Here is a 19,219-nt window from a genome sequence, read left to right on the forward strand (position 1 = left end):
GAGTGCCCACTCAACTTGTAATAACTACCAAGGGAGGGGTGGTGGCGGCTGGTGTCAACTACGGAGGGAGTAACAGTGGTGGGTGGATGCTTTTGGTGAGTCGGTTTGGGGGGTAGGTCTAGCAGGTGGATAGGAGTGCATGGCTAGCTAGAAGTGGACGAAGCTCTAGATAAGTTATGATGAAGTATGCTTTTTAAAAAATCATTCATTTAAAAAGTATATTTTAAAAAAGTACTTATCTTATGAAAGTTATTCTACATTTTCAGCAATGTTTCAAGAAGGGAAAGCTTAAAAATTTTCCCCCTTACCCTTCAAATTTGAGGGCAGCCCTTTACCTTAACCAATAATCTCCCCATTAGAGACGAAAAAGACCCACGTAAGAATGTAATGAGTCATGCATGACACATAAGCTTAGAGGCGAGGGGTTATAACTTATAATTGGCCAATCGATTAAGGCTTTATAAGTGCGGACCTACAAATGTAGTTTACTCCGTCATTGACCAAAGCGAGGTCCACTTCTGTCTCGGTTGAATGAAGCATCTGACTCGTAAAAAAGCCATCTCAATCTTACGTCTGGTCTACTTGGGGCTTGCCATCCACTGATATCGCGATATACCGAGAGAGAGAGAGAGAGAGAGAGAGAGAGAGAGAGAGAGAGAGAGATGGCCGGTTCTTTGCTGGCTACATGGTTGCAGATCAAGGGATGGCAGGAGGAAAAAGAGCCTTGCTTCGAGGACTTCATCATGATACCTGCCTTTGCTCTCCTGTTCCCTGCTGCTCGCTTCTTCTTGGATCGCGTTATACTGGAGGTGTGTTGTTCTTTCAATGTTCGTAGAATTATGTGCAGCTCAACCGGCGTTACTAGATGATTCGCCTTGCTTATCGTACTTGGCCGAAAAGCAGATCAAGGAATGGCAATGTTTTTCACCTCTGAACTTGAATTGTGAAACTTAGTTATCTGCGTTCTTTACGGACATACTGAATGCTGCATGCGTTGCCATGGTCTGCAATTCTGTACGAGATTGATGCCAGACCAATACTGTGATGTATTGGTTACTTGGTACTGAGCAGTTGGACGTGCTTGCAGTCAGCGTAAGTTTATAGATTGTTCAAGTTTTTTCAACTTACTCCTAGAAGGATAGCAACGGGTTGCAATCTGCATCTGTCTCAGCATGTGGATTCATGTTAGAGTCTATAGGTAGGCTATGGTGGACAATCAGCAACTACTGGGTAACATATTTTGGGGAAAGTTCCAATATGGGCAAGATTTGGCACAAGGAGGAGCTGTGCCAATGTTGTTCTATGGTCACATGCGTGGATTTGTCTCTCTGCATAAAAATGGGACTATTTGACCACTGTTGTTACCAGCATTTTTGTAAGAGTGAAACAGCTGATTTGGATGGATGGAGTGGAAATCTACCTTAAAAGAACAAGACTGATGGAAAACCGAACTTAGTAATAATGAACCTGAAAATATGCTCAGGTATGACTAAGGAAGCCATGCTTTGGTATAGTAAGCTAGGCTAAATCTTGTCAGATAAAAATCAAGCTCAGAGTAACTGATCTAGAGATCAATTTCAAATATTCAGGCTGACTAATGACTTTCATGATTCTTAGATCCACAGTTCTATTTGTTTATGGACAACTAGGGTTTGAATGATACATGATACTGAAGTGGCAGATCTTGAATGTGCTTGTATAAAACCTAGACTACAAATATAGTGAACCCACCTGAAAAATTGTTTTGTATTGAGGGTTTTTGCATTGTAATGTGGTTTGACATGCTGGATCTTATTACTTATAAGCACACTTAATCGACCACAAATAAAATTGAAAGGGAAAACAAAATGGAAAGATTAAGGGCTGTAAATTTCGTTTGCTAGTAGTTTGTGACTTTGCCTCATAGACCTCCAAGAAGCACCTTTGGTCCAGGGAGTAATTATTGATAAGTCATCGAGCAGTCGCAAAGAAGTAAAAATCCCAAGGTTGAGAAGACATCTAGCATATTAGAAATTCCTAAAGCTGGTCAACAAAAGTCTTAAAGGAGAAAGCCTATTTCAAGCAGATTTGTGGCTGAAAATACAAGCAGCTGAATTCCCACAGTAGATAAGGGGAATGATCTCCAAAACTATGGATGAAGGCTTAGAACCCAAAACACTAAGTAGTTGCGGTTATTAGTAGTACAATAATGCCGACTCCATAAGAGGAAAATTTAGAAATGATAGAATAGAAGAGATGATGCCCAAAATGATGGGAATGAAGGCTTAATACCAAAGCACCAAATGCTGTAGTTATTGCCAGCAATAATACTCATTCCTTTAGAGAAAAGGATAGTATTAATCTCCTCGCATCCATAAAATTGGAAATTTAGCCAAATGAAAGATTGGCATCTCAAACTAGCAAGATGATGAATTCATTGCACACAAATTTCTTGAAATGTGCAATTACTCATTTTCTTCAAGTGATTGAGAGACTTTGAACACTATCAAAAAATACACATTGTGTGAAGGCAATGCCTTTAGTTGTGTGTGAAGACAATGTAAAGAAGTATGGTTTGCAATGGAGATATAGAATGTGTATGGCAATTTGCAAACTATAATAGTGAATGGACTTAGAAACATAGAGTATGGATGAATGATGGATGAGCTACAATGGTAATATGATGACCTTAGGCCTCCGTGTCACTTTGATTGAGGCTAAGTATCATGGGGACGTGAAATTTTGAGATGCTTTAATCTTGCTGATAACATTTAATTAAATTATTAATCAAATGTGCAAGGTTGTTTAGCACATGTGATGTACATGGTAGTTGTTTCATGGTAACAGGCCAAGGACCCTGAGGATGCAGTGAGTGCCAAAGTTAAAAGTTATAATAATTTATGTTTGACAGGTACTAGGTGGTACTTGGTGTTAGATTTGGGCCTAGACTAGTTTATTGGCCACTAATGTTAGTGGTGACATTAGAGACTAGGCATTAATTAATTAATTAATTCTAGTCTAAGGGCTAATAACTGCTCATGGATACTTAAAAGACAAATTGGCTTAGCCAATTTAATTATTGATTGGTGAAATTAATTTTTTGAGCATTTGAATAATTATTAAATTAATTTTCAGAATTAATATTTTGAAGGTTGTGAGAGAGGTGAAGGTTGTTAGAGAGTAAGGAAATCTGTGGCAGTAGTTTCGAGCCCTCCAAGAGCAAATGACAACAGCCCAAGGCCCTTTTGGTGTAGATGACAGCATATAGGATGGGCAACAATCTTTCTGGTGATCCTAAGCTATAGGTGACAGCTTTCATAGTTGTTTGAGCAAAGTAGTAGCAAATTTTCAATGTTTCTCGCAATGAAACTCTGAAATTTCTCTCTCTATAGCATTTTCTCTCATTTTCCAGTCTTCTCTCAAGTTATCTCAACATTTTCCAGTAGTTTGAGCTATCAAAGGAAGAGATTTCGATCAATCTCTGCTGTAAACCCTAATTTATAGTAGAAATTAGGGTTTTGACAGCTGCATTGGGATGCGTGCTTAAAATTGAGGGCCTAGGACTTGAATTCTAGTAGTTGAATTTGAGGAATTTTAAGGACATTCAAGAGGCTAGCCAGCCAATATTAGATTTGGGCTGAATTTGTCTTTCAAGGAGCAGGGTGAAGGCCAATTCTCGAGCAAACCAAGGGGGCAAATTTGTTTGGAGGCTTGCTGGCCAATTTTGATAGTAAGAGATACTTGGATTAGTAGAGGAGATGAGAGGATCTTAGTTGTAGTGCTTTCATTTGTAATATAAGATAAAGAAATACTACAAGGGGCGGTTGTTTTGGGGCTAATAGGGTGTCCAATGTCCAAGATTAAAGTGGTAAAGTGTGCATTTTCAGTTTTGTGAATTTGTTAATTGTTGTAATTAAGTACTTAATTAGATTATTTACCACCCTTTCCAAGAAGATTGGCTGGTTTCATGGTTCCATTGTTGGGGTATCACTCAATTCTTTGATTTGGTGGGCTCGAGGCACCCGGTTACAAGCCAAAGCTTTGTGCTAGTGCTGATTTTTGCTTTCTACTGAGAAATTATAACAATGTCTTCATATTGTGAGATGCAATCAAGCAGTGATGATGGCTCTCAGTATGAACATTTAAATGGGTTTTGAAGGCTGCCACCTGGCAAAAATGCCCATGCAAGTTTGAAAAACGTCTTTGGAGGCTGGAGAGACGTATTCGGTGCATTCTAGGGTGCAAGAGAGAGGGAGGAGATGTTGCTGGTTTGATCTACAGCCATTGGAGAACCTTTTGAGGCAGCCAAGAGCAAGAGAAGACCCAATTGGAGCAGGTGACAGCAATTCTGGTCTTCCCAAGAGTTGGCAATTGGTGACAGCTTTAAATGCTGTTTGGTACAGACAACAATCAGATTTCATGCCTTTCTCATGAAGAATTCGTGAATTTCTCTCTTTTTTGGCATTCTCTCACCTTCTCTAGCTTGTGCTCAGTCAATCTCAACATTTCTCAGCCTTTTGGATCAGATTTTAGTCAAATTTGGTGGACAATAGAGAGATCTCTATTGTAAACCCTAAATTTCTACAGAAATTAGAGTTTGAAAGGTACCTTGGGACCCATGCCAATTGGTGAAGGCATTTTACACTGAATTCTGCACTTGAAATTTGTGTAATTGTCAGGGAATTACTACCCTTTCCAAGAAGGAAGGTTGGTTTCATGGTTCTAAGCTCCAAACTCCAAACTATTGTCACATGTTGTAGTAATGATCCCTGGTGGCTGAAAATCACATCAGCTGTCTCTCCTTGCTCTCTAACAGTCTCCTCTCTCACAATGGCTAGAGTAGACGTCCATTAGTTTCTAAAAACGTTTTTCCCACTTGCATGGGGAAGTTTTGCCAGGTGGCTGCCTTCTAATCCCATTTTTCAGCATTATCTAGCTTATTAAATTAATTTTTAAAATATGAATTTGGAAAATTAATTTAGTAATTATTCTAGTGCTCAAAAAATTAATTTTACTGGCTAATAATTAAATTGGCTAGGCCAATTTATCTTCCAAGTATCCTTGAGCAGTTATTAGCCCTTGGACTGGAATTAATTAATTAATTAATGCCTAGTCTTTAATGTTACCATTGACATTTGTGGCCAATAAATTAGTCTAGGCCCAAATCTGATGTCGGGTACCATACCAAGTACCTGTTAGACATAACTTATTACAACTTTTGCCTTTGGCACCCAGTGCATCCTTGGGATCCTTGGCCTACTATCATGAAATAATTACCATGTGCATTGCGTGTTAAATAACCTTGCACATTTGATTGATATTTTAATCAAATGCTATCAGCAAGATTAAAGCATCTCAAAATTTCACGTCCTTGTGACACTCCTCCCCCTTGAAATCTTTGCAATCGTCCTCGATTGCATTGCATTGTGCCAAAGGAAAAGTATATTGCACTAGAATTTCCATAAGGCATTATAGTCACAACATTGACCACTGTTATTCAACCATGTTACATGCCCCAATCTTGCTGAAAATTTCAAGCTAGCATATACCTAACATTAAATTGAAAATCAGTCTAGAACTCTTGTTAGAAACCCATTGGATCCATCCATAACTCATGTTTCTCAACAATTCTGACTTCAGAATCATAGTAAAGCATATTTTCAGCATAAACCATGGCTGAAACTCTCAATGGCATTTACTCACATGCTGCTGTCCATGGAACCAGCTATAAATCATTGAAAATTGAGTATCAACTGATCATAAACTGATCAATTTCTGATCTGAGAACTGATCACAAATTGCTGCAAATGTGATTCCAAATTGATCATAAACTCATTGCAAAAACTGACCAGCAATCAATGCAAAAAGTGATGCAAAACTAATTCCAAAAGTGACCATAAACTGTTCTCGAACCAATAAAAAATTAAGCTGAAATTGATCATAATTCCTATCTTAAAACTAAGGTAAAAGCTCATGGCAAACTAATCATAAACTGATGCAAAAGTATAGTTCCAGTGCCTAGGTGAAACTCATACTCATTTGCATACATCTCACAATGACTGGTACACTAAGTAGTAACCTCATGGCAAACATATTGTTAGCACAATACCTTAGATGCATGTTGAATACATCTGAGATCCACTACATACGAGAGCAATCCATAGCTAGAGTGGAAGTGCTACCTCCCCCCTCAGCATCAGGCAATACCCTGGATGAAACCAGCCTTCCTTCCGTGGATGGGTGGTAAATCCTTGATTACAACTTAATTATAGCAGCAAACAGTTTATGCAAAATTGAAAATACAAATTTACCTCTACTAATCTTCGACAATGCACACCCGATTGGTCCCAAAATTGGCACCCCTTTCGGTATTTCTTTAGCTTTATTGAATAAGAAGTTGAATTACAATGGGATTCTCCCAATCCCTTTCGGTATTTCAACTCCCCTTGTTATGATGAATCACTAGCAAGTCTTTAATTTGATTTGCCCCTTGATTCGGGCAATCAATTAGCCTTCACCCGCTTTGATGGAGATGAAGAATGCCCCAAATTCAATTATTTGCTGGTCCCTCCACTTGAATAGGCTAAAAAACAGCTTCAGCCTTGTTGAATCTAAGTCTTGGAGCTTCCAATTTCTTGCACGCTTCCCGAGGCTGCTGCTAAACTCTAATTTCTGCTGCTGCAGATTAGGGTTTACAGCAGAGAAATCTGAAATTTCTCAGCCTCCAAGGGTCCAAATGCTAAGATCTTCGGAGCAAAGTTGTGAAATGGCTGAGAGATGAGAGGGAAAGTTGTAGAGAGAGAAAAATTCAAAGTTTTGTTACGAAGAATGACTGAAAATTAGTCAAATGCAGTTGCTGTCCTACCACAACAGCTTGTAGATGCAAAGAACTGAAGAAAATCAATCATTTACTACTGCTGCTCTGTATCAACAGCCTGTAGATGCTGTCTCTTGTTGTTGATTGGTCTTCTCCTGCCCTTGGCAGCCTTAGAAGGTCCTCCAATGGCTGCAAATCAGACCAGCAGTCTCCCTCTCTCTCTCTTGCAGGCTGAATTGATAAAAATGCCTCTCAGCCTCTAAAGACGTTTTTGAGTTTTGCATGGTCATTTTTGACAAATGGCAGCCTTTCCAAATGGTTTTTCCAGCATTTTTTATAATTAAATATTAATTTTAGCCTTTAAATATTGAAAATTAATCTAATAATTATTTCGGTGCCTTGAAAAATAGTCTGACTGGCCAATAATTAAATTGGCTTGGCAACTTCCATTCTCGAGTGTCTCTACGTCATCTTTGACCATCAGATTGGTGTTAGGTATCATTAAACGCTACTTCTCTAGTGTCACCAACTGACACTCGTGGCTAAATGGATGACCTAGGCCAACAATTGGCACCAGATACCACCAAGTATATGTGCGGCATAACTTATAGCAACTTTTGTCTTTGATATCCCGTGATTTCTTCAGGTCCCAGGCTCGTAAATTTACTTTAACCCCAGTTGTACGTCACATGTGTAACATTTACTTAATCATGTGATTAAAATTAATCCACATGTTAAGTGAGGTTTCAAAAATACATGTCCTCATGACAGCCCTTCCCCTTGAAATCCTTGCAATCGTCCTCAATTGCACTGCCAAATGCATCAAAAGCAAAGTACTGCACTGGAATTTCCATAGGGCATCATAGTCAACACAACATTGCGCACTGCTGTTCAACCATTCCTATGCCCAACATATGCTGAAAATTACCAGCCAACATAACATAGCATAAGACTCACAAAGAATCTCAAAAACATTGCCAGATTATGATGTGACATGTCCATTTCTCATGAGCTCAACTCATCTGGCAAAACCAAACCATAGTATAGCGAAAACCAAGCATAAATCATGGCTAAAACATCAATGGCATGATAATATATGCTATTGTTCATGGAACTAGATGTTAACCATTGAAAACTAAGCATAATTTGATCATAAACTGATCACTTGCTGATCTGAGAATTGATCACAAACTGCTGCAAATGTGACCCCAAACTGATCACAAACTCATTACAAAAATTGACCAGCAATTAGTGCAAAAATTGGTGCACAACTGATCCAAAAAGTGACCATAAACGGTTCTCAAGTTCATAAAAAACTAAGCTGAGACTGATTAGAAATTTGGTCTCGAAATTGAGGCAAAGTTTATGCTAAATTGATCATAAGCTGATGCAAAAGTATAGTTTCAGTGCCCGGGTGAAACTCATACTCATCTGCATACATCTCATAGTGACTAGTACACTAAGTAGTGATCTCATGGCAAACATACTATCGGTGCAGTACCTTGGATGCATGTTGAATACATCCGAGATCCACTACATACGAGAGCTGTCTATAACTGGATGAGGGGAAGTGCTACCTTCCCCTTGAGCATTAGGCAAAACTCTGGACCCTTGCTCCGCTGAATCTAACAGAGCCCGATAAAGTCGGCTCTAACTAAAAGGCATCTAGGTAAAGCTGCAACAAGTGAAGATGGTCTGCCAAGTCATCCTCTTCCATCCATTTGCCATCCATTGGTGAATAATTATGAAATTTTACCAAGTATCTCCTGGAAACTTTATCTTTGACCTTTCTTTCCTTATGTGCCAAAATCTGCTCAGGTACCAAAATCTCATCTAGCTCCTCAACCTCAGGTTGAATTTCAGCAGACATATCCTTTGGCACATCACCATGAAAAGGCCTCAACAAACTGATATGAAACGCATTGTGTATCCGCCAATGTGGAGGTAATTTCAGGAGATATGCCACATCGTTGATCTTCTCCAACACTTGGAAGGGCCCATAGTATCTCATACTCAACTTCGGTTACAATCTTTCTCTTCCTTTCATTTTTTTCAGCCTTGGCTTTTCAAAATGCAGGAATACATAATCACCCTCTGCAAATTGCAAGGCGCGTATGTGGCGATCAACTGCCCTCTTTTGCTTTTCTTGCGATCTCTGAAGTGCATATTTTATCTTTACATAGGCTACATTCAAGTTTTCCACATCACGATCAATCTCAAAGACCTTATCCTTAGTTTGTAGAATAGGTGGTACCTTCTTGCCACCCTCAACCACCTCAAATGGAGCTTTGCCCGTAGAACTATGCACTGTGTTGTTGTAAGCAAACTCAACCAAGGGCAAATACTATTCCCATTGTGTCTTGTGGTCTAAAACATAGCACCTCAAAAGATCTAACATTGTGGAATTTGCTTCCTTAGACATTGACCATTTGTCTGCAGATGTAAGGATGATGAGAATTTCAGCGTGGTACCCATATTCTCAAACAAGCCCTTCCAAAATAAACTGGTCATTCGAGGGTCTCGATCACTAATGATCGACTCTGGCATACCATGATACTTAAAGATGTGCTGTAAAAACAATTGTGCCATATGATTAGTCTTTATTTTCTTCCTCACCGGAATGAAATGGGCTTGTTTGCTAAACCTGCAAATGATAGTCCATATCCCATCATTCCCTGTAGGTGTCTTAGGAAGCTCAAAAATAAAGTCCATTGCAATGCTCTGCCAAGGCCTATTTGGAATAGACAAGGGCTGCAACAAACCCGGCATCTTTTGCCTATCATGCTTTACCTTCTGGCATACGATGCATGTCTTAACAAACCGTTCTACATCATGCCTCAAAGCTGGCCAATAAAAGAAATGCTCCACTGCCTTGACCATGGCATCAATACCTCTGTATCCTGCATACGGAGGTACATGACTTTTAGTGATAACTCTAGGCCTTAACTGCTTTGTGACACATAGTCGTCCTTGCATCATCAGAAATCCATCTCTTATACAAAGTGTCTATGCCTTTGGCCATTGCAAACGTGATCATAAACAGTAGCAAAGTTCGAATTAGCAACATATTGCTCTTCATGGCATCCAACTCAGTGTGATAAACCATATTGACAGCCGATAATTGAGGTTTATGTGACAGTGCATCACTTTTGTCACTCTTTCTCTACTATCTGTTCCTCTTTCTAGCCCTATTTTCAGATCTGCCTTGATTTTCAGCTTTATTTTCAGATTTACCCTTTTTCTCAGCCTTTCCCTCTTTGACATGTAACTTGGCATCATCAATCTTGCATTCTTTCCACACAGCAATGTGTCAGCTATAGTAGCAGTTTCTATAAGCTGATACATGCTGGAAACAGTTGACTTAATGCAAAAATCCCAACTACCCTTTGGCAAACCACAAATATACTTCTCCACCTGCTCATGGAGGGGTATTGTGCGATAAGAAGTAACTGGCAGCAGATACCACCAAGTACTTGTGCTGCATAACTTATAGCAACTTTTGTCTTTGATATCCGGTGATTTCTTCGGGTCCCGAGCTTGTAAATTTACTTTAATCCCAGTTGCACCTCACATGTGCAACATTTACTTAATCATGTGATTAAAAATTAATCCACATGTTAAACCTTTGACATTTCTTTTTTTATGTGCCAAAATTTGCTCGAATATCAAAATCTCACTCAGCTCCTCAACCTCAGATTGAATTTCAGTAGACATATCCTCTGGCACATCACCATGAAAAGGCATGAACAAGCTAACATGAAAGGCATTGTGTATCCGCCAATGTGGAGGTAATTTTGGCCGATATGCCACATCATTGATCTTCTCCAACAATTGGAAGGGCCCATAGTATCTCATACTCAACTTTGGATACAATCTTTCTCTTCCTTTCATATTTTTCAGCCTTGCCTTTTTAAAACACAGCAATACACAATCGCCCTTTACAAATTGCAAAGCACATCTATGATGATCAACTATCCTATTTTGCTTTTCCTGTGATCTCTGAAGTATACACTTTATCTTTGCATAGGTTGCATCCATGTTTTTCACATAAAGGTTAGCCTTAAAGATTTTATCCTTAGTTTGCAAGATAGGTGGTACCTTCTTGTCACCCTCAACCACCTCAAATGGAGCTTTGCTAGTGGAACTATGCAGTGTGTTGTAAGCAAACTCAACCAAGGGCAAATATTACTCCCACTGTGTCTTATGGTTTGAAACATAGCACCTCAAAAGATATAACATTGTGGAATTTGCTTTCTCATATTGAACATCTGTCTGTAGATGGAAGAATAATGAGAATTTCAACGTGGTATTCATATTCTTAAACAACTCCTTCCAAAATAAACTGGTCATCTGAGGGTCTCGATTGCTCATGATTGACTTTGGCATACCATGATTCTTAAAGATGTGTTGCAAAAACAAGCGTACCATATGACTAGCCTCTCAAAAATAAAATCCAACGCAATGCTTTGGCAAGGCCTATCTCGAATAGACAAGGGCTGTAACAAGCCCGATATCTTTTGCTTATTGTACTTTACCTTCTGACATACGATACATGTCTTGACAAACTGTTCTACATCATGTCTCAATGTTGGCTAATAAAATAACTGCTCCATTGCCTCGATCGTGGCATCAATATCTTTGTGTCTTGCATACGGAGGAGCATGACTTTTAGTGATATCTCTAGGTCTTAATTGCTTTGTGACACACAGTAGTCCATGCATCATAAAAATTCATCTCTTAGCACAAAGTGCTTATGTCTCTGGCCGTTGCAGAGTTGATCATAAACATTAGCAAAGTTTGAATGAGCAACATATTGCTCTTTCATGGCATCCAACTCAGTGTGATAAACCATGCTGACGGCTGAAATTTGTGGCTTACGTGACAGTGCATCAGTCACAACATTCTTTTTACCATCAATATGTACAATTTGAAAATGAAACATAGAGAGAAAATTAACCCATCTCATATGCTTCTCTAATAACTTTGTTTGTGTCAGAAAGTACCTCAAAGTTTGATGGTTTGTTTGTAATGTAAAATTAGTCTCCCAACAAATAGTGTTTCCATGTAGAGAGTGCACGAATTACAGCCAAGAGCTCTTTCTTATAGACATGTAAATTCTTTTTTGCATCGTGAAGGATTCAGCTCTCATAAGCCACAACTCGGCCATCTTGCATAAGAATAGCATAGAGGATGGGACAATAGTCTTTTTGGTGGTTTGAAGCTGTAGATGATAGCTTCCATGGCTGTTTGAGTAGGGTAGTAGCAGTCTTTCAATGTTTCTCGCGATCAAACTCTGAAATTTCTTTTTCTATAGCATTCTTTCTCATCCCCTAACCTTCTCTCAAGTTATCTCAGCATTTTCCAGGAGTTTGAGCCATCAGAGGAAGAGATTTCAATCAATCTCTATTGTAAATCCTAATTTACAAGAGAAATCAGGGTTTTGACAGTTGAAATTGAGGGCCTAGGACTTGAATTCCAGCAGTTGAAATTGAGGAATTTCAAGGAGATTCAAGAGGCCAGCTAGCTAATATAAGATTTGGGGTTGAATTTGTCTTTTGAGGAGTAGGGTGAAGGCCAATCCCCGAGCAAACCAAGGGGAAAATTCATTTGGAGACTTGTTGGTAAGTTTTGACAGTAAGAGACACTTGGATTAGCGTAGGAAATGAGAGGATCTCAGTTGTACTTCTTTCATTTGCAATATAAGATAAATAAATAACACAAGGGGTGCTAGTTTTGGGGCCAATAAGGTGTCCAGTGTCCAAGATTAAAGTGGTAAAGCGTGCATTTTTAATTTTGTGAATTTGTTAATTGGTGTAATTAATTGCTTAATTAGATTATTTACCACTCTCTTCAAGAAGGAAGGTTGGTTTCACTAAAGAGAGCCAAGGTCTCGATGATGCTAGAGTAGCTCAAAATGATTGCACTATTGCAGCTAATGAAGTGTAGTAGTGGATGGATGGAGTCATTTGGGTTGTACAATGTTGGTGGAGACTTTGGGCAGTAGAAGGGATGGTGTGGGGAGTAGTGGAGGGAGTGAAACCCAATCCTCTAGGTAGTATGATGTCAATGTAGACTTTGGCCAATAAAACACAAGGTCTGTTGGGTGAAATGCAGCCCATGAACAACAACAAAGAGAGAAGATGATGACGCCAACTGGCACCCCTTAGTGTAGGGTGGCAGTTGGGCAATAAAGTATTCCATATGGCTGGCGATGGCACTAGGTGGTTGGTGATGGATTTAAACCGTAGCAGATGACCTATAGATTGGTGATGATAGGTCCAAACTGATGGCAACAACTTCTGTAGGTAGCGAACAAGCTAGGTGTCAAAAGATGACGTACCAGCGAGACAATAGGGTTTGCGGGGAGGAACACGGAGTGAACTCGGCAAACATGGAGAAGAGAAGAGAGAAGAAACTCTAATGAATGGAATGATGAAGTTCTGAATCATGGAGTGAATGTGATACAAGGGAACAAGGGTGCCATAGCACAAGGAAGATGATGAAGACAGCCATGAACCATGAACCGCAATGTCCTCCTGAAGGGGTGTAAGGGTAGTGGAGAGGCCGAAGAGAAGAGGTGACGGACTGAATGAATCAACTGTGAGGAATGAATGAGAGAGTGGTCTATAAATAGGCACAGTCAGTCTAGGATGACGCCCTTTTTTGGGGTTGCAAGCCCTAAACGCAAAACGCAGAAACGCAAAAACGTAAACTGCAGGTGAAGGGTTTCTCAAAACCCCCTCTCAGGCCCAAAAAGGGCAACAAGAGAAGATCACGAGGTGGAGATGTAATGCTATATGCTGAAGAATGCTCATGCAGCAGGTGCCACTTGGACAGTGTCCCTCGTGGGGAAATTGTTCACTTGTCCAAGTGCCCTAGTATAAAGATGATGAAAACATACAATGCATAGGAGGAATGTCGGACTTTGTGTGGTGCTGAGAACCATAAGGATATGCCCGTACTGGATCACGGGAGGTGGCTCCATGCTAACCAAGTGACCAAGGCAAGAAGAGAAGAGAAAGAAGAAGATGTAGAGGATCCCTAAGATCCAAGATTTCCACCGGAAAGGGAACTTGCAGGAAAGACCATTAGACAGAGTGAACTGGAGAACCCGAAATTGCCGCCAGGGGTACCGAAGAAGGTATCTAGGGTGCCGAAGAGCTCCCAGAGATAGCCTCTCGAACCTGAGTAGTCAAGGGTGGGGCTCAGAATGAGTAAGAGGTAGGCAACAATCGCTGTCTCTTAGTGGAGCAGTCTGGGTAGCCGAAGAAGAGGAAGGAGTTGAGCAGCTACCGTCTCTCGAAGGAGTGGACTGATGAGGAGATGGTATCATATAATCATTCTCTTGATGGAGTGGACTATAGATCCGTAGGGCGTGGAAGCCACTGTACCTGAAAATAAGTGGGAGAAGACTGTCGCTGGCATTGCGACGATCTCCAGGAGGTCATAGCGCCAATCGATCCTCCATGTGCTGGAAAGGACTTAGTGCGTATCGGATGTGTCTTATTGCCTTGAGCATAGTACTCTGATAGCCGATGCAGAACGATCTTTGTGGCCCAGAAAGGAGAGGTTGTAGGAGTGCCTAGTGTAGGACGCATGTGGGTGGGGAGCAAAGGTCGTTGTTGACAAGCATCGATGGTGTGCCCGATGATGCCATAGTAGGAGCACCCAGTAGTCTGGTCATCTGTTAGTAAAGAAGCCATGGATACCAGTGTGCCTTGCTAAAGAAGGAAGAGGTCAGCCACCATGAACCACGAACCGCAATTTCCGCCTCAAGGGGTGTGAGGGCAATGTGAAGCACGAACCGCAATAATGTTCGCCTCAAGGTGGGAGGGTAGTGGAAGGGCTAGAAGTGAGTTGCTTGTGGGAGGAGGATGCGACCAGTAGTAAGAGATTGCAACCAATAGAAAAACGCAAGTGAGGAGAGAGAAAGACTAAAAACGCAGGTAGCACAGCCTACAGGAGAGAGAGAGACTAAAAACGCAGGTAGGACAGCCTGCAAGAGAGAGAAAGACTGAAAACGAAGGTAGTAGGACTGTGATGATGTGGCAGGCTGTACGCAGCAGGTCTGCACAGGAACAACAGTCGCTTGACTGAAATCAGCTCAAAACTGCATGAAGAGGGCTGGAAATTAGGCGCCAATTGATGGAGACAGCAATGGACAGCTTTGGCTGAGATGTCTCCGGGAACGGGGTGTGGGCAGCAAGCTGAAACACTTGAAATCTGCAAAAATGAGATTTTGATGCAGTGGAAGAAGAAGAGAAGTGGATGCTGAACCCGCCACCGGTCTTTACTTCGCTGGAGTGGAGGATCTTCGTTGCTAGCTAAATAGATCCAGCTCTAATACCATGTCAAAAGATGGCGTACCAGCGAGACAGTAGGGTTTGCGGGGAGGAACACGGAGTGAACTCGGCAAACATGGAGAAGAGAAGAGAAGAGAAGAGAGAAGAAACTCTAATGAATGGAATGATGAAGTTCTAAATCATGGAGTGAATGTGATACAAGGGAACAAGGGTGCTGTAGCACAAGGAAGATGATGAAGACAAACACGAACCACGAACCGCAATGTCCTCTTGAAGGGTGTGAGGGTAGTGGAGGGGCTGGAGAGAAGAGGTGACGGACTGAATGAATCAGCCGTGAGGAATGAATGAGAGAGTGGCCTATAAATAGGCATAGTCAGTCTAGGATGGCGTCCCTTTTTGGGGCTGCAAACCCTAAACGTGAAACGCAGAAATACAAAAATGCAAACTGCGGGTGAAGGGTTTCTTAACACTAGGGAGCATCTCTAATAGCAGGGTGACACCTCTAGATGATGGGTGATCGCTTTGAATGATGGTTAAAGGAGAGACAAAACTCAAAGAGGAGTGGAATGAATAGAGTGATGAGGTAGAAAAGAGAGAGATGGATGCCCACAACATGTTCAAGGGATTTTTGGGCATTCATCCTATTGAATAATAATTTGTCCTTTCAAGAATGTGTAGACGAGGGTTGGGAGGGAGGGTATCACAAAAATGATCTTGAAAGTATAAGACACACCCCCAAATGTCCACAAGAGGGGTTGGCGTTAGTTGAGCTTTAAATTGGGCATATGAAGCCGCTCTCGCTGTTTTTCAGCATCACAAGGCATTGAAGCTTCAACTTTGTGATAACATTCTCAACATGGTAGGTCCATTTTATGATCTGGCAATACATTATTTCTATTGTCTTTATATTCCTCAGAAGAAGGCATCACCATAACCAGAATAGCAGTGGGCTGCTGGATCACCTGAAAATGCAGCAGTCCTCCAAGGTGTAATGATCGGGGCAAGGGCTAGAGTAGTCATAGAAGAGATTGGTTTGATGGCGACAATAGTTGGAACCAAATGCAGGTGTGATCAGCCTTTGGATGGTAATGGTAGTAGCTAGTAATGATGGGTAGACTGGATTCTTATTGAATATGGAAACACACTGAGTGTATTTGAGTCTTGGAGTAGTTTATTGTGCTAGTGAAGGTTTAATGCATAATGGACCTTTTTTAGCTTAGCAGGGTGAGGTGTGACCAGGACAGTGACAGGACAGTAGGGCAGTGTTGTCGAATTGGAAGAGGTTGTGAGGGGAAGAGGAAGGGTAAGCAATGGTGGTAGTGGCAGTGAGGGAAAAGGAGGTGTGCCAGTGCTGGCAGAGTGAACAGGCTGGGTGCTGCTCTAAGCCAGTGGGTGGTGGTGCAGTCCAGGCCCAAGCAAGGCTGGTAGAAAGCAGTGGTGGTGCTGGCCCAGGGCTGATTGGGAGGTGACAAGGAGACTGGTGAGGGCTAGGAGGCAAAAACTGAAAGGGAGAGAGGGGGATGTGATAGTCATAGGGAATGACCTTTTTTTGGGTTCCCTTGTCCTTGCTTGTCATCCCATTTCCCATCTCCTGACTATTCCATGCCACTATAGTTTAGCAAACGGCAATTCATGCCCATTCCCTGTCTTTGTTTCCCTCCCAAATGACTATGGGCAGTGATCAATTCCATGACAATGGTGGATAGGCCAAGCAGCAATTCTCAACTTTGTGCACGGGAGGGGTTATTTAGTGTGATAGAACTGTACAAAATGTGCACTACACAAACTCTTGTGTCTACTTGCTTTCACGTTCTCTGGCATATGCTCTATGTGCCTCTGATTCTTTTCTGCTCTGAAGTGCACCTGGCTGAAGGGAGCCATAGAATAGCCCCAAAAAATATGTTCATCATGTCCATGTGCAAGGTGGAACTAGCAATAGAAGTCATGGACTCCCAAGCTCCTTTTTTTTGCTATATGTATCCATAGTTGCATTCCAACGCGTATGATTCAGATCCCATATGTTTCCATACGAGTATGAATAGGGGCAATCATACTTGACCATCTATGTCACTTGCAGTTGCAAGTCCAGACTCTTGAGTCTGCAGTCTTACAGTTAAACCATTGTTATGTGAATCTTCTATTTTGGAAACAAATGATTGACTCTCGACTCTTGAGCCAATTTGTGTGCAAGACTTCACATGGTTGAATAATGGTTTTTACTCATCCTATTCATTAAAGTTATGAGGTTGGTATAAATGACAAGTTTTAATTACATACTTATTGATTATTTGAATAAAAATTAGGGCAATGTATGATTCAGCCCTGAGTTCCGAATCGTACTCCATTCATACTTTCATACTTGTATGTGTTTGATGTATGAATAAACTATGTACGTATCTACAAATGCACAAATACTGTATTTATGGATGCATACTACTTGTCTGATAAATAAACTAACTGACATAAACAATGGTGAAGGGAAGTGCTGGGCTTGCCTGACCTCTTTTTTTTCAATTATGTGTTGGGCCAAGGTTGTTTGCACATGCCCTATTATCTTGTTGTTTCCTTCCTGTAGAGGTTTCTGCATGTTGATGGAGAAGTCTCTTTTTAGCTCCTCTTGGTAGACTATGTGAATCATGCTTTTGTAGAGAGACTTCACAAGCTCCCCTTTTTCAGATTAATCTTTTGCTAGCATTTTTGTCATTTATTGAAGATCAGATTAACTGCTTGTATCACCTTAATTGTGCTATCCTAAACTACGTGACCATATAGGTGTGTCTCATTCATGCTGAATTCTCCTTTACACAGTCTCCTCATTTATAAGTGCCATTGCAGAGGCTTGGAAAGAAGTATGTAATAGGTTCCTCCAAGAACTTGAGTCAGGCTGAACTTGAAGAACGACAGAAGAAGCATATCAAGTTCAAGGAGTCCGGTTGGAAGTGTATGTATTATCTCTCAGGAGAGCTCTTGGCATTGGCTGTCACCTATGATGAGCCTTGGTTTACAGACACAAAACAGTTCTGGATTGGACCTGGGGATCAGGTCTGGCCGGATCAAAAAGTAAAGTAAGATTTTGGAATCACCTTGAGTTAGTTATGCTTGTCTTAAAAGAAATATGAAAGGAAAATATCTTATTTTCTAGTGATTTAATATTTGGTTGTCAGCAGCAGTTGATTGTTTTAATGCTCTGTTGGCAGGACAAAGCTTAGGACATTATATATGTACACTGGTGGCTTTTACATGTACAGCATTTTCGCACTAATGTTTTGGGAGACAAGGCGCTCCGATTTCGGTGTCAGCATGTCTCATCATGTGGCCACATTGGCCCTCATTGTCTTCTCATATCTGGCCAAGTATTGTTCACCTTTGTTTGGAGTTTACTTGATTGTGGTTCACAGGCTTCAATATTTTCTCTCATAGAACTGCTGGCTTATGTAATGGGTACTTTTATTGACTTTGAACAAAAAACCCCAAGGCAACTCACATTAAGTTGTGATGCTGAACAAAAGAGAGAGAAACTACTCTGGCTGATTTCTTTCAAGTTTATTAAACATCAAGACGTCAATCAACAGCGATCTCAACTTAGCCATATGCACATGTTGATTCAAAAATAAAAAATCAAAATGGAGAAGGGTTTGGTAGTGACACTGCTTTGTTGTATAAAGTAAGTTGAGTGAAAGTTCTGATCTACATAGGAATGGATGCTACTTGAGAAATTGGTGAATTCATCACATGTGAAGAAATACCCTAATATAGAAACACAAGTAACACTGTACGACAAAGCACAGGCTGATAGAAGAACATAGTTAGGGTTAGGGTAACTCAGAGACAATGAACACAAAGAATGAATGAAGTGATATGACTATTGAATATACAGTGCTCATGCAGCAAACACACTATGTAGTGAATGAATACTATACCTCGAACTCTTGTATTTGGAGGATCAGGGCAAGGGTAATGAGCTAGCGAGTGTGTCGTACTCTGAAAGGATTCCAAATTGCGGCAAGGCAGCCTTTGGATGTCGAACACTAGCGAATATAGCGAAGGAATGCAGAATCTGATGTAGACAGCAATGCGGGAGAGAGAAACTAAAAACGTAGGTGAGGAGAGAGAAAGACTA

The 19,219-nt window shown here is 40.8% G+C and overlaps 1 protein-coding gene across 1 annotated transcript in view; it reads left to right on the forward strand.

Annotated features, from left to right (window-relative positions):
* The first annotated feature begins 483 nt into the window (after positions 1 to 483).
* Positions 484 to 19,219, forward strand: part of LAG13 (LAG1 longevity assurance-like protein) — a 54,128-nt gene continuing 35,392 nt past the window's right edge. Inside the window, exons 1-3 of the mRNA XM_087696984.1 lie at positions 484 to 809; positions 17,935 to 18,164; positions 18,297 to 18,452. Coding sequence (XP_087553110.1) covers positions 663 to 809; positions 17,935 to 18,164; positions 18,297 to 18,452 — 533 coding nt within the window. The 5' untranslated portion in view covers positions 484 to 662. The remainder of the gene's footprint in view (positions 810 to 17,934; positions 18,165 to 18,296; positions 18,453 to 19,219) is intronic.

The sequence above is a fragment of the Lygodium microphyllum genome, chromosome 2 (assembly GCF_053477565.2).
Source record: "Lygodium microphyllum isolate KBCC chromosome 2, Lygodium_microphyllum_v1.1.10, whole genome shotgun sequence".
NCBI classification, from domain to species: domain Eukaryota; kingdom Viridiplantae; phylum Streptophyta; class Polypodiopsida; order Schizaeales; family Lygodiaceae; genus Lygodium; species Lygodium microphyllum.